This window comes from Sitophilus oryzae, unplaced genomic scaffold (genome assembly GCF_002938485.1).
Source record: "Sitophilus oryzae breed Bouriz unplaced genomic scaffold, Soryzae_2.0 scaffold_410_pilon_pilon, whole genome shotgun sequence".
Lineage (NCBI taxonomy): Eukaryota > Metazoa > Arthropoda > Insecta > Coleoptera > Curculionidae > Sitophilus > Sitophilus oryzae.
The window spans coordinates 77,532-94,803 of NW_022146986.1; the positions used below are offsets into that span (position 1 = coordinate 77,532).

Sequence of the window (17,272 nt, forward strand, 5' to 3'; positions counted from 1 at the left end):
TTTTCGATAAATCGCAATAGTGTCACTGTTAATTTAAGTTCTGCTACAATTTCCTTCTAGATTTACTACCTTTAAACAACTATCAGTAGTAGAATAAATAGTAAATAACATAAAATAAGCTTAGTAAAGACTAACAAATCCACGAAATTTCAAATCAAATTCAAATGTGTCAAATGAACCGTCAAACAGAACTGTCAAGGATCCCCACCCTAGAGTCCTCTTTTCGTCGACCATGCATGAATACATAGGATAGCATTATACCCCTTCCTTAATCTTTTTATTCAAAAGTCTAGCACACAACCATAAAGAAACATAATTTAGCATTCCAATTAATACCAGGCATTGAATTTAATCTTTTCCCTACATTGCTTAAACAAGAAACTATGTTATTTAAAAAAGAATTGAGCATTTAAGAATTGAAATTGAAATAAATAAAAATGCAATTTTAAAGCGTGCCTAATTATATTTCTTTATCAGCTTAGATTGGAATAAAAAAATCGAACAAAAAAGTTGACCCTGTAAAGAAAGAATTAGTATTACCATCTTTGAATGGTATTAAGAAATTAATTAGAAAAAAAACACCTATAAAAATACACCAGTTCAAACTTGCACGCTGTTCTGCGTTACTTTCTCCTGCAAAAGCCTCCTCAATTCCGTCTCTACTTGCAGTTTGTTCTTCAGGTCCTCTATCTGCTTCTCCTGAAGTTCGCATTTCATCTCCACCCTAGCTAGGCGGTCCAAAACTTCTTGGAACTGCTTAGGGGTGACCTGGGCATCCTTAGAGGCGGCGCTAGAGTGCGAGAAACTGGACGAGTAACCCAGGTACCCTCCAGTGGCGTGCGGAGGTGCCGCTACTGCTTCGGGCAGTGCCTGCTTCGGTTTGGGTGTCAGTATTGGCTGGGGGGCGGCCGGTTTGGAGATCTTGGGCGGTTGGAGATCTTTGAGAGATGGGGGCGAGCCTTTAACAATGTGTTCTTTTTAGAAATGTGCTTCTTGATGCAGTGTTAGCACATCGGAGTGATGATATATGGTTTAGTTTTTAAAGCCGTCACCAAACAGTGCCATGACAAGTGAAAGGAAGACAGGAAGAGGAAGTGAATAAAAATTAAACACACAACAAAACATACAAATTTTAACAGGACTGAATACATGCAACATTTTGTTCTCTTCAGTCAAAATCTATAGGGTGATTCACGGCGATGCACGAGGTAAAATTAATAAATCGAAAAAATAAGGTGTCAAAAAACCTACAATTGATGTTGATTTTTATTCTTAATAAACCAGAGACATGCTTAAACAATATATTTTTTTTCTCAACATAGGTTGTTTAGGCGCAACGTCAAAACTGATTTTGTCTTAGGTTGTTTATTGGTTTTGTGACGCTTATCTTTGATTTGAGCTGTGATTTGCATAGTTGGGCAGCGATTTTTGAGATTAAGTTAGTGTTTTTAAGTATTTTGCAGTAAGTTCATAATATATTTACGTACCGTGTAAAATAGAAAAGGATTTCTTTTAAATGTTTCTTAAAAATTATTTTTCTTTTGTAAGACTGGATTTTGTAACTTGTCAAATACAGGATTTATTCATATTTACTTTCGAAAGACGTTTTTATTATGAGTAATCCTTTTATCTAAAGAATTATTCCAAAATTGGCTACCAAGAAGTGCTAAAAACTTCAAAAATGATTTTTTTTGAGACAATATACTGCTACATGTTTCAATGCTAAAAAGTGTTGAAACCAGTAAACTCATACAATATGTGTTTTTTCTGCATAATCAAAATTGTCACTCTCAATTTAACATAACCAAATTGTCACTCTAAATCTCTGTCTTTTTTAGACAGATGTCACTTGTCATTATTCAATTCATTATTCGAATTCTCAGAACGCTGTTAACAAAAGTCATCTTAAAATAAAATCTGAATCAATCACAATTGTTTATCTCCATCACTTACCGGATTAGTAACAAAGAAAATTCACTGAATTAAATGTCAAATGAAGCGCAATCAAACAAATGCCAAGGTAAAAGCATAAAAAAGCAAACGTCAAAATCATGCAATTTTATACAGTACTTACTTATAGGTGTAGGTTTGACAGTAGACGGTGCTAAGGGTTTGCTACTACGTAACGGAGGTGCCTTATCCGTCTTTCCAACCGCTTTGACGTCACCAGGACTCATCTTGATGTCCGACATCGACTTGGACATGTCCACTATATTAACCTCCTTTTCTGAGGGCGAGTTTTGACTGGACTTCGACCCCTGGTCACTCTCCGGTGAGATTTTGTGTTTGGGGTCCGGTACCGGCGATACAGACGTTCTTTTAGCTGGAAAAAATGTACAAGATTTCAAATAAAGGTCCGTTTATTACATGCAAATTTTGCATATTTCAAATATTTACGTAAACATATTTTAAAAAAAAATGTTTTAATAGATTAACAATGAATGTGTTTGTTATCTAAAGAAATACCACATTATATACAGAATGGAGAAACAAGGCATTGTTTTCAGTTACGTTATTTTTTATTTGGGTTAAAAAATTATAAAATGTATTATACCTATCATAACGCAATATAGTACTAAGCATTTTTTTTCAATAAACTAATATTAGTAGTCCTTTTCTTTGACATATAACTTTAAAATAACAATAAAAATATATGTAATAAATTATGTAGTTATCAGTTCTTATCACGGATCAAGAATTTTAGTTTAAACAAACAATACCCATAGATCAGTTAGCTAAAAATTATGTTTTTCCAAAAATTGGTATTATTAGTGCATACCTTTCTATGAATACGATATCTAATGCATTTAACATAGACTTTATCTTCCAGTTGTTGAATCTTAACTTTGTGCCGATGAGTATATTTTGTAGAGAATTTTCAGAGGTGCAGTTTCGTTCAGTATCATAACCAGTTGGACTGCGAACCTCTGAAGGAAGACGGCAATCTAAGAAGACATTATGGAGAAGCGCTGTTTAGTGTTTACCTTGGTTCAATTTCATCTCCTCCAGCCAGGGAGCTCTGTGTTTTTCCCACTCCCGCAACCGGGGTTTCGACTCATTAGCGTCCAGTTCCGAGGACGAGGAGTTGTCCAGGTTCTCGCTACTAAAGCTGGCCTCCGATTTGATACTGTCCTCAGATTTGGCGCTGTGATCGGCGGTGTTGCCATTCGGAATCGTAGGCAAGGAATCGTCTCCATCTTCCTTATGCTGGACGCTACTAGGCAGACGACGACCTGAAACACAGAATTAGATAAAAAGGTCTATTAATTAAATTTTATTTTTTAGTTGATCATCATTGTCGTTTAACGAATTAAAGGGATCGTAACTGATGAAGAGTTCAAGAAAAATGAATAAATTCCGAAAAAAAAACGGAACTCACTCAATCAATAATATAGGAACGTACTTAAAATTTTTTAACCATTATGAACTGATCTCAGACACGCCCTAAAAGTAATATTTGACAAGTACTGATGACGTAACGTTGAATGATGGCTGAACATTCTATACAACTAGTATGAGTTTAAATATATAAGAGTAATATAAAAATAAAAGCAATACAAAAATAAATTATAACATTCTTGAGGTCAATTGACAGTAAGCGCCATTAAAAATAGTGAGTACGGGCTGAATAATGGCGTCTAGGGCTCGACCTCGCCAAAATTATCATCGATTGTCACTCCCCAACCGTCTTAGACGCCGTTTTTTTCGATCGTATGGTATTTTAATGTCTTAAAAACTGGGATATATAAAAAATCAATAATAAACATAAATCCTACAAAAAAAAATAATTCTACAGAAAACAGTTATATAAAACAGGTTAATAACAAATTAAAACATATTTACCATCTTTTTCAGGTACCATACTATTAACACAGTGTATTTTTCTCGATTGAGATCGGTCATAATTGACGAGAACAAATACAGTTCGGAAAACGGAATTAATATTAATAGTTTGTGACATAAGGAACGCGGGGGCTTAGTCATAACAGATTCTGTAGTAGTATACCAGTTTCTGTATGTAAACATACATATATATTGTAGCTTATTTGTGATAATTGAACAACTTATCTCCTAATTATAACCTTAAAGCGAATGGGAATACGGGAAAGGGTGTTAAAATACTTAGTTAAAATATTTTTAAAACAGCATCATATTGTAGAATAATTTAAGACACAGTATTAATACTATTTGTTATTAAATAATTTAAAGTTTAAATATTTATTTAAAATTGTACAAGGTCGCTCACAAAAGTAAGTATACAAAAATGTTTTTTAACCTACTCGGTATCTGAATATTTAAATTTCAGTTGTTTTTAGGGTTTGTAGGTACCCAAAGGGTAAAAACGGGAACCCTATTACTAAGACTTCGCTGTCCGTCCGTCCGTTTGTCACAAAGGTCTATCTTATGAACCGTTAAAGCTAGACAGTTGAAATCTTTACAGATAATGTATCTATGTTGCCGCTATAAGAACAAATACTAAAAACAGAATTAAATAAATGTTTATAAATAAAAAAGTACTTTCACTAAACATTATCTTTTAAGTAAGAATTTTACATAGAATCTTTCAAGTCCTCGGTGGCCGCGTGGTTATAGCGTTAGGACTTTACGCTGCTATGACGTTGGAGCCGTAGTAAGGCAGGTTCGAATCCTAGTCAAGGCGACTTTTTTTTAATCGTTTTTTTTTTAATTTTTACATATTTATTTTTACTTTTTACATATTTATTATTGATTAATACAATTTTTAGTAATATGTTTCTTCATTTTTTTTAAATTACTTATACGCGCATTCAAAATTTCAGCTAAATCGGAAAAGAAGTTTATAATAATATAGTGTCTAATGTTGTATAGATAATGAATGGTACGGAACCCTTCGTGCGCGAGTCCGACTCGCACTTGAGCAATTTTTAGGAAGGGCTCGAACACACTGACGACCAGGTCGCACCGGCCAGGCCGCAGCTACCTCTAAAGCGGCCCATACATTATCAAACAAATTGCGCAACGCAGGCTGTTGCGCAACGAGTTGCCAATGTATGGTAGTGTTTGATGCGTTGCGCAATTGTTTGATGAGTTTCAAGAATGTTTGAATTCTTTTGTGCAACAGGACTGTTTGCGCAACGCGTTGTGGAGTGTATGTGTGTGTTGCGCTTCGTTGTGCAATATTTTAGTTCTTTCATCCAAATTTTTTGTTTTCTTTTTCGTTGTTTGGTATCATCGACATCATCTAGGGTATATACGATAACAATTGACGCAATGGCAATTGAGAACATGATTGTTTCTCAAACAATGCACAACTTTTAATAAAAAAATTGATCAAAATTTTACCAAGTGCATGGGTGATGCAGTTGTGCAACGGAACGTTGCGCATCGTTTTGTTGCGCAGCTTGTTTGATAGTGTATGGACCGCTGAATCAGTTGTGCAACGCAGCGTTGCGCATCGCTTTGTTGCGCAATTTGTTTGATAATGTATGGACCGCTTAAAACCATTAAATCAAATGATATAGCGCACACTAACGTCCTGGCCGTCCGTTGGTCGTTGCGACCAGAAGACTGCACGGAAATATTATTATTTTCTGCCGCTTGTTGCCGGTTTTCTTCCAAATTAATAATTTTTCAGATGAAATCCCTCAAATTCAAGGCACAATATTTTATTTTCTATAAGATATAGTATTTTAGTGTAGTTTTTGCACACGTGCAGAAAATCCAAAGAAATAGTATACAGACTGGATCAAAGGTAAACTTAAATCTAATCCCTTTTTTTATCAAGGGTCGATTCTAGTAAAAACTCAAAACATTTTTATATGACATACCTACTCTATTTATGGTTGGTATGATACCTGTTATTATGCCTTTGAGTTTCGATGTTTAAAAAATAAAAAAATAATATTTAAAGTTTTTCTACAACCACTTGTTTTTTTTATTAAATTAGTTTTTTTAGTTGTATTGTAGTCATGTACAAGGAGGACAACTGTATTTTAAATATGATATTTAATTTAACGTTTTTCAAACAGGGTTCATTAGACTATATTTCTACTAGGTACATTATTTTGAAAAAAAATTAAGAAAGTAACTTAAACATTCATAAAAATAGAAGTAATTACTGTTGTAGATTCTTCGTTATATTTCAAACATTGAAATAACTGGAAGATAAACTTTCTACCAGCTTATATTTAGAGCCAGTGTCTGACGATCTTTTTTTACGATGGCCCTAATATGTTTACTTCTAAAGTCGATAAGGGCGCCATATCAGTAGAAAAAAGAAACAGAATATCTCCCTTTTTGTCGGTCGCGCGTACACAATGCTTTTTGTTTGTTGTGAATAGCAACTTCGCTTTTTAGTTAACTCGGATATTTTAACATTTCTGAAACAATATTTTCTAATTGGTAAAACGTAAAAAATCCTTAGATTTGACAACTCTGTTGAAACTGGTCGTTCATCTGGCCGCAGCTAAAAACGCAATACATCCGGCCAGCCGACGGCCAGGTCGTTGCGACCTGGTCGTCAGTGAGTTTGAGCCCTAAGCGATACCAATTAAACTTTTAGTTACGTAATAGAGGGCGCGATTTTTAAATTCATTGTTGCCAACCATGGACATATTCGGCGCCGTGCTGACTAACACGAATTTCCCACTGAGGATTCAGATCAATGATCAAAAACACGATAAAAACATACAAACAAAACTCTCTACACTATTTATGGTTCTTATATTCAGATTAAAATGACAAATATTATGTTAAGTTCTTGGTCGCTTTACCTACAGCCATGTGCTCTTCTCGGTACCACTAGAGGTTCCGAACCTGTTCCACTTCGAGGGAAAGGTCATGGAACCTGACGAAAATATTTATGTTAGAAACGATGGCAACCACGATAAACCGGCACACGTTTTAGCGTAGAGCGCAAACCCCGCAATTGAAAAAATCTTTCCGCATTTTTTATTCTCCTCGTTCTGTGAATCGACGACATGGCTCAGAGCGATATAAGAAGATATTATCATACAAAAACAAATATTAATAGAAATATATTTTTATTGAGTTCCTGTATTATTCAGGATACTAAATACGACATTATGTATGAATAAATAGAGTCTAATTAATTTCCTTTTAAAGCTACGCCTACACGTTACGTTTTGCCTGTCAGTATAAACGGATAATCTTATTTTGTGAAAGTATGCACCAAATATTAAATTTTTAAAACCCACTTATTAAAGATACTGTACTATATCCGTATTATTTTTTGTAAATTTACTTTTTTTTCGGTGTAAGCCAAACGACAGTTTTGTTGTAAAACTGAATGATCCCGTCAGTCAGTGTTGCCAGAATTGAAGAATTTCCTACAATATGAAGAATTTTACAGTCAAATTTTTTCGATTAAAGAGTTTTTTTTTCGATTCAAAAATTTTCTCCTAATTATAAAATAGGTAAAATACACGAAATTTGTTGATCTGGAATTTTTTGTGAAGGTTATTTAAGACTCCGTTGAAGAAATTTGCTCGAAAATTTCTGGCAACACTGCCGTTTTTTCGTCTGCACACTATATTTTAGTTCACTGAACAGGTCAGACTGAGAGATAAAACGTTATGTGTAGACAGAACTTTACACTAATTTTGATACAAAATCTTCATTCCTAGCAAATATCAGTCAATTTTTTCCATCTTTTTTGTCTTTACACATTTTTCTATATAGAACAGTTAACTAGGTAAAAATAACATTCAGTATTAGTAATCTCATTTGAAATGAACATTAAATTATTTTTTTGCGTTAAAAATTATTTAGGGTAGTGATAACTTTATTTCATACCGTCCCACAGTGCTTCGTCCCATGGACAAAAATCAAAAAATAAGTTAAAATTTACTAATATCTGAATATATAATTTTATACTTATAGCAATGTTCAACCATCCTGTATATTATTTTTCATAAACAGCGTTTTTTGTTAGCAAATATTTTCACCAAAAATAAATTTTTCGATCATTATCTTATCAGTGAAAAGAATAACATTCATAGTAGTTCTGTATATTATGAAGTTAAACGGTACGTACTTAATTGAAAGCCACTATGGATATTGTTAAACAAGGTATGTACTTTAAATTTATTTCTAAACAAGTTCGTGATTGTTTAGTTTTTTATTTATTTTTAAGATGATTCTTAAATGGGTATAAAAATTTTACGTTTTCAAACTTCAAAAGGCATTTAAAAAAACATATCAAAACATATCGTATTTATTGAATATTTTTGTTGCCATATTCATACACTTTTAATTTTTGTATAGTTCACCTGCGTCTGCTTGCGACGAACTTTATTTTATAATACTTTTCAGATGGAGTAAAATTGATAAGCAATGCCGATCTGGCTAATACTTGGCTTGATCATAAGGACAAGAACTCTTATTAGATATTGATGAACCTTCCAGTCAAATGAGACACCACTTGTGCCTGAAAAAGTCCACTATGTTGGAGCGAAACGTCGCATAAAAAAAGTGTCCATCTTTCAATTTATTATAAAATCTCATGCCCAAGAAAAGGAAAAAATAATATATGAATATGGTCTATTAAAGAGGTAACTATTAACATCCGAACCTCTCATACCGACAAAATGAACAGTAACAACGCGAAAAAGTAACATATTAGAAAATGATGTACAGAAATATCTTATATGTGAGGATAGTTCATCTACCTGTGATTTGGATACTATAAATTTGGAAGATTCTGTCAGCAGTGATTCTCCTGAATCAGAGTAGTTACGATCTATGCATTTTGTTGTCCTACAGTAAATTTATAGTATCTTAAGTTTTTTTTAAATTAAATATAACATTAATGTTTCTTTTTCATTAAAGAAAAACATTTTTATCTTATATTAGGCTTATATTGTAGGAATCATGTTCTAATGTTATTTCAATTTTTTTTTATCACAGGAATTTATTTAATACTTACACCGTTTTCATACTATAACTTATTATTTGCTTAGATGGAGCACAGCTCCAACATTATTATTTATAAGATTTTTTTTCATAAACGTGGGACTAAGAACATCATCATTTAGTACAATGAGAGTACTCATCATTTGTGTCAAATAAACCTAGTTTGAATAAATTGCTTATAATAAAAGAGAAGTTTTGGATTTTTGTCCTCTAGAGCCATATGTTCGAAGCACTGTGGCGTCCGTATAATAATTATAATGAGATTTATGTTTTTGTTGGATCAAAAAGAAATCTAAACATCAAGCAATCATTATTAATTTCAAATATAAAATAACAAAACTAAATTTAATAAAAACAGAAATCTTCTTTATCGCTCTGATGAAGCATATGAACATGAACAGCAGCTCGTTCGCGTTGAATCGTTTCAAGAAATCTGACAATGAGTCACAATTTTGAATGTTTATTTATAACAGGCGCTTAATTTAACCAAATAACACTTATCTCATCGAAATATAAATGTGAAGGTAACATACAGATAACATGATTTTTTTCATAAAATGTTAAATAAATGAACTTTTGATGTGCCGCCATATCAATTCTTATATCACACTCTTATCAGACTGAGTATGTTATAAATAGGTAAATAAGTCTATAAAAAAATATGTTGAGTCTTTTTTGGGGAAAAACCTCGTGCTTTGATTAAGGTTTTATTAAGGTTTGCAGAGCTTCAGCGTTTGCCATAAAATAGCATTTTGTTACAAAACCATATAAATTATATATCACTGTAATCACAAAACTTCAATCTATTTCCGTATTGTAACGGAATTTTAAACTATGTCTTTATTTGCGAGAAAATTTAGTCTAAACACTTTGAATAAGAAGACTAAGGAAGGAGCATATCAAAAATCTTAGGTATACCGCGATAGGCCTCAAATATGGCCGACTTAAATTCCGGTTTATCAGTGTCGTTCTAATTTTATTTAAAAAATGTAAAACTATAATGTAGGGTAGACGTGGGGGAGACTCAATAATTTGTTATTTTATTTTACGTTGTAAATAAATGTTGGTAGTTATTAAAATTGTTATAAAAATATATAATTCTAATAAAAATAGATAAGTTCTAATAAGTATTTATTAACACAAACATCCGATACGCTACTGAAGCAGGTAAGCCAAATTAACGTATCAAAATTCTTTGACATCTGATCTTTGACAAGTAGTAAATAAAAGCTAAAATGCAAGAAAAATATATAATTTAGTTAATTTAAGTGAATTTCATAAATGATCGGTTTACTACACGTATGTATATTATATAGTCACTTACTAGCGAAAAGTTGTTCCATTATTTCACTCAATTTTGCCGAGATCTACCGCACGCTACACAACCAACTATTTTAGAGTCTTTTTCGATAAATCGCGATAGTGTCACTGTTAATTTAAGTTCTGCCACAATTTCCATCTAGATTTACTACCTTTATACAACTATCAGTAGTAGAATAAATAATAAATAACATAAAATAAGCTCCGTAAAGACTGACAGATCCACAAAATTTCAAATCAAATGTGTCAAATGAATCGTCAAACAGAACTGTCAAGGATCCCCCACCCTAGAGTGCTTTTTCCGCCCACCATGCATGAATACATGGATAGCATTATGCTCCTTCCTTAGTCTTCTTATTCAAAGTCTAAACATAAGGAATATTTTGTCGATGTTCGACCATCAAAATCTTAAAAACAAAGAAGTTGTCTAAAAATGTGCTACAATACGGATATAGTATAATCCTTTATCTTTAATTTCCTTCTTCATTTGTGTAAAAATACCTAGCCAGTTTTGCATAAAACGTTAAATGTCGAACGCTTATTTTGCTACTTTTTCGGACTAGTGAAAGGTAATCTTTTTATTCAAAGAACAAAATAGATAAAATTTTGCTTACCTGGAGGCCTTGCTCTGCTTGCTCTGACATCACCCAACAGAGGCCGCCTATCCACTTGATCAAACGCACTGGTGTCTGGAACGGCCACAATATCATTCTTTTCACTCTCCTTCACTTCCTTGGCTTCCTTAACTTTGCTACTGCTAACCCCATCCACGGCATCCGCTATTTTATCTTTCAATTTCGAAAATAAACCGCCGGCACTGGAACCAGACGGCGATTTTTTAGGAAACTGAAGGTTTCTTTCCTGGCAGTGGCGAATTACTTTTAGAAGCGTCTGTCTTCTTAATTTCGAGGGATTTCCGTTGCGAGGCTACGGAACTGGGCTTGATGGCACTGTTTGTATTGGCAGGAGGTTTTGCTTCGTGCTATAATTAAATGGTAATAATATACAGGGTGGTCCGAACTGTATTTCGGTAACTTCGGCAGCATATTCTGCAGATAAAAATCAAAATAAAAATTTATTTTGATTTTTTCCAAATAATTATGAATTAATGTCAATATTTGGATGAAAATTGGTGTCTGGGAGTTTTTTGACATAAGAAATTTGATTTTGATGTCGATATGACTCCTAGTTGTAGAGGGCGCCACCTACATGTGCTTTAACTGTTTCGAAGAGTAATAACTTTTCCTCCGTACCTGTATAAAACTACAGAGTGAAAAAATATAAATTTCCATGACTTTTCACGTAAAAAATCGCTAGGAGCAACCGTTCCCAAGATATTTAGAATGGAAATAGTCAATACATGTCATTATTGCCAAAAAAATAAACACGTTGAGTAGATAATTATTTGACTGAAATAATAAATTTGAGAAATTTTTATTTTTTTAAATTATTCATAAATTTTTCTTCGAAAAAATGATGATAAAACAGTTTCTGTTCAGCTTTTGGCACATATACATTACAAATTTATGATTTCAGTCTAATAACTATTTCGTCAACATGTTTAATTTATGTCAATAATGATAGGTATTGATAATTTCGATTTCAAATATCTCGAGAACCATTACTCGTAACCATTTTACCAAGAGGCCTTTTTTACGTAAAAGACGTCGTAAATGTATATTTTTTTACTCAGTAGTTTTATACAGGTACGGACGAAAAGTTATTACTCTTTAAACCAGTTAAAAAATATGTAGATGGCGCCCTCTACAAGTAGGAGTCATATTGACATCAAAATCAAATTTCTCATATCAAAGAACTCCCAGACACCGATTTTCATCCAAATATTGACGTTACTTCATAAATTATTTGGAAAAATTCGAAATAAAAATGAAACTTCTACACCCTGTGATCCTGTATCTCCCAAACTACGCATTTTAGGACATACATTTATACGAACTTTTTTATTTATTTTTATCTGCAGAATATGCTGCCAGGGTGTTTAAAATTCGCCTCTCACCATTAGGATCTAAGAAACGGTAAGAGATACAGGGTGGCTTAAATTGGGTCAAAGTTGCCTGTCAGTGTCAATGATAAATAATCCGTTTCGTAATTGAAGTTATCTTTTAGTCCAGAAAAATGGGTCTTCAAATAAATACAAAGTTTTGGTAAAAACTTAAATTTGAACAAACAAAAAAGAAAAAAAAAGCAAGCAACTATGCCCCAATTTAAACCACTGTAGATTCCAATGGTGAGTGTAGAATTTGAAACAACCTGTATAATTAGATAATAATACAAACCTTAGGGCTTGGATTCTTATCCTGTACGTTGTTAAGTAAAAGTGTTACAAAATTATCAGGGAAAACACCTATTTTTCCATTCAATTCACCTCGCCACCATCCTTGATCTTCGGCATCTTTACTAATTATTGTGACTATATCACCTTCTTTCAATGTCAGCTCGTCATCCTTTTGCGCCTTGTATCCAAAGTGCACTTTACAAAATTCCTTAACTACTGATAAAAATTACAATTAACAATAGATAAACTCTCGGAAAATCAATCAAAGTTGGCGTCAGGGATGGGTAACGACGCGTAGAAAATTAATTTTCTATACATATATACAGTACCGGCCAAAAATGGAGAAACTTTTAATATTTTTACTATGTCAAAATACAGTTTACTCTCTGCAGAATAGGATATGAAGAAAATATTTCGCATTTAATCTGCTTTGTATAGCCATATAAAAACTGCTTATTTTGTGAATAAATTTGCAGGCAAAAAATTATTTACAAATTCCAGCGGACATAAGTGGAGAAACCTTATCTTCTTCTTAACATTCTGTGAGATATTTTCTTGTTAAAGCGTCTAGATCGTGGTATTGGGTTCACAGAGCGTTAAAAATATGCCGCGCGGGATAAATTTGACAGATCAAATAAAAAAATCATAATTGAGAGTATCATTCAAGAATTAAACAAATTGATATTGCTAGTCACTTCAATTTACATAAAAGTGTTGTGTGCAAATAAATTAATTTGTATAGAAATCGTGGGACAACTGCCAGTATACCCAAGCCCGGAAGACCCAAAAAAAACAACTTTGGCGACAGAGAAAATAATAAGATATTCACTTAGAAATCCATTTTGCACTGCGGAGGATATAAGGAACGAATATCCCTTTATTTCAATATCTGTTAGGTCCATTAGACGGCGTCTGAAACAGGCACAACGAAATGCCAGAACACCTGCCCGAAAGCCGTTTATTTCTAAGAAAAATAGGCAGGCCCGACTACAATTTGCATTGGAACATGCAAATTGGACCTACAAGCAATGGAAAAATGTACTCTGGTCAGACGAAAGCAAGTACAATCTTTTTGGTTTGGATGGTATTAGGTGGGTGAGACGTCCTGCCAATGAGAGATTCAATCCCAAGTACACCATACCCACCATAAAACACGGAGGTGGGAACGTTCTAGTCTAGAGTTATTTTTCTGGGCATGGGATTGGGCCCCTTGTTCAAATAAATGGAATTATGGATCGTTATATGTATTTAAATATTTTGTAAGAAACAATGGTACCTTATGCTGAATCCTCTCTCTCATTAAACTGGAAATTTATGCACCATAATGATCCGAAACACACTGCCAGACTTATTAAGGAATTTTTAACCGAGAAACAAGTTGAAATGATGAAATGGCCAGCTCAAAGCCCCGACCTGAACCCTATAGAGAACCTATGGGATCAACTAGAAAACCGCCATCTTGATATCTTCTTACAAACCGAAGATATTAGCAAAATTATAATAAATACCAAAAAATAAGCCCTTAATTACCTTATTTTTACAATACAGTATCAGTAGTCCTCTTGATTAGGCCCATTCTAACAAAAAGATAAGATAGAAACAGTTAGTTTATTTTAAAATCGACGAAATACCAGAGTACCATAATACCAGATGTATTAATATCTAATAATTAAGATATTAATAATAGTGAACAAGAAACGATGATTCAGTGAAGTCATGGTAGGCTTTGGAAAAAAGTTGCTTTTGACGTAATAGTATAAACGTCAAATTGTTATTAGATCAACATTTTGATAGACTAAGCAGCGTTTTTTATCTTTTGATTGCCTTTTCAAAATGCCAACAACTTCAACTTATACTTCAAATAATAAAGGCATTTTGAAAAAGCATTTAAAAGATAAAAAAACGCTGCTAAGACTATCAAAATGTTGATCTAATAACAATTTGACGTTTATACTATTACTCGAAAAGCAACTTTTTTCCAAAGCCTACCATGACTTCACTGAATCATCGTTTCTTGTTCACTATTATTAATATCTTAATTATTAGATATTAATACATCTGATATTATGATATTCAGGTATATCGTCGATTTTAAAATAAACTAACTGTTTCTATCTTATTTTTAGGTTAGAATGGGCATAATCAAGAGGGCTACTAATACCGTGTTATAAAAATAAGGTAATTAACGGCTTATTTTTTGGTATTTATTATAGTTTTGCTAATATCTTCGGTTTGAAAGAAGATATCAAGATGCGGTTTTCGCTGACTTTTTAAGCTTTTATTACTCTTTACTATCAGCTAAAATTATATATACTATTGCATTTAATTTTTTTGAAAAAACGCGCAATGTTTGTTAAATTGTAAGACAACGCTCCCTAGCGTCTACGTTCAAAAGCTTATTACTATTGTTTATATGGTACAATATAGAGTAAGAAACGCTCTTTTAAGCGAACCCTCGCTTGTTGGATTTCGATCATCCAGTCCAGAGTTATTAATATTCAAATAAAAATAGATCTAACTTTCCCCCACCACTTTATTTGGGTAGATAGGGGAAAATGGCTCTAACAAAAAATATTAAAAATTTACTGAAGATTATGAAGCTGTTACTTGTAGTACACCATATCTAGGCAAAATTGTGTAAAAACTCTATTTTCTTATTTGTTGTTGCAGTTGCGCCCCCTAGCGGTCGTTCTACAAACTTGAAAATAATTTCCCGCAATTTCCCATGGCCTCTTTAGTTATAAATATTTTTTTCCGCAGCCGCTACGGCTAATACTTTCCGAGATACAGCCGAGAGCTATTCTTAGTGGGACACCCTGTACATTCAGATGCAAAAAAACGCAACAGGAAAATTTTTGGTACGAGAAAAGGTACCTATAAAATATATTTTGTATATTTAGAGCTGTTTTTCAGCTGAAACACACTGAAATATCTGAAAGACTCAAGCAACAATATCAATTTTTACCTCTCTAACGCAATTTACCTCAAAAGGGACACCATGATACCACAAGTTGCTGATTTGGACTATTTAGTGGTTTTTGGCACTTTATTGTAACTAAAATCGCAGTTTTAACTAAATAAAACGCAGATTATAAGCATATTAAACTTCAAATTTGACACAGAAACCTCAAAAATGACAAATAATATCAGATTTGTAAAGAAAAATCCCATATGACAACAAGCAACGGTTGCCATGACTACCAACACAAAGCCTTTTTCATCGGTTAATTCCTGGTTAATTCATTAATTACATGATGTGACAGCATGCTTTTATTTATAACCAAGATATAAGGATTATTTATAAACAAAAGCATGCACACATAATGGAAAAGTGCACTCAACTTCTATTGATCTCTTTACCCTAAAATATTTTCTCAAAACCCTTAAGCATACTACTGACCTGGTTTAGCTGGCAAGGCAGGCGCTTCTTCAGTCAGTTTCAATAATTCGTTCCTATTGGTTGGCCTAGGCGGAGGAGGTAATTCTCGTATTTCCTCCACGAAATTTGAAGGAAACACACCTTCCTTTCCGTTCAAAATTCCTCTCCACCAACCTTCTTCATCTTCACCAATTACACTAATAACGTCACCTACGTTAAGACTAAGTTCATCCACGTGGTCTTGCTTGTAACTGAACACGACACGACATTTCCTAGAATTTTTTTAAATGTCTTCACTTATTTATCAAAAAATAATCTAGAATAATAATATTTATGGCATGATTTGTTATAAAAGATTAGCTTTAAGTGCTAATCTATTAAATGTTATCTGGAAATGCCAATGAGAATATAGGTATAATAAATTGACTTGCCTATCAGTTTCCTTTTTTGTTCTTATTACCACATCTTTATCGAGGAATTTTACAAAGTTATCAGGAAAGACGCCTCGCTTACCATTAAGAATACCCTCACACCAGCCATCTAAAAATTACGTTTGTGAAATAAAACAAAATTCATGTTTATCAAAAAACAAGAATGTCATGGCACACATGATATAAAATATAAACTTGACAAACTTGTTACTATACTCGGTATTTTAAATATTTTATGTCAATTGACAACAAATATTGTTCATAGAAATGTTTGGTAAATTTATTTATAGACAATTATTCATTTGAATGTATCCTGATTTATACAAACCTGACTTTTTCCTCACATCCTTAATTATATCACCTTTTCTAATGTTCAACTCATCAGGCTCTTGAGCTTCATAATTATATTCTACTTCTACTTCAACTGAAAAGAAAAATATGTACATATATGTTATTTAGAACACCGTAAAATAGGCGTAAACTATAATGCATTTAATATGTATATAAATATGAATAATACAACTTGAACTTACCCATAATTTTTGCATATTATAAAATCTCACATGTTCATTTCATCGCTGATTTTTGGTAAGTTTGGGAAATCGAAACCCAGCCTACTAACGAATGATAACACAAAATAAATATATTTACAGGATAAATGGTTACGTTTGCTTTTTGCTATTTTCTGTTGTGAATCGTGAGAAAATTGCTCTCGTCTGTCAAATAAAAAGTCAATTTTGAAGCGTCATTCATGTCAAAAACATTCGCATTTTGTCTCCTTGTCTAACATATATAGAAGGCATATATTTATTTTTCTCTTCAATGTTTAATAAAAAAATATCAAACTTGTTATAAAAATAAAAGAAACTATTCTAATAAGATTCTAATTTAGTCAAATATCAAAAAATAGTCCATGTATCTTAAATATATGAG

The 17,272-nt window shown here is 32.6% G+C and overlaps 1 protein-coding gene across 1 annotated transcript; it reads right to left on the reverse strand.

The window, feature by feature from the left end:
• Nucleotides 1-17,058, reverse strand: LOC115885643 (SH3 domain-containing kinase-binding protein 1-like). Its single transcript, XM_030904610.1, is given in 10 exon segments — nt 1-959; nt 2,075-2,323; nt 2,985-3,233; nt 10,848-11,074; nt 11,076-11,215; nt 12,531-12,742; nt 15,930-16,180; nt 16,340-16,448; nt 16,668-16,763; nt 16,873-17,058. Coding segments are annotated over 10 exon segments (1,896 nt in total). The 5' UTR covers nt 16,877-17,058; the 3' UTR covers nt 1-600.
• Between the last annotated feature and the right edge of the window lie 214 nt (nt 17,059-17,272).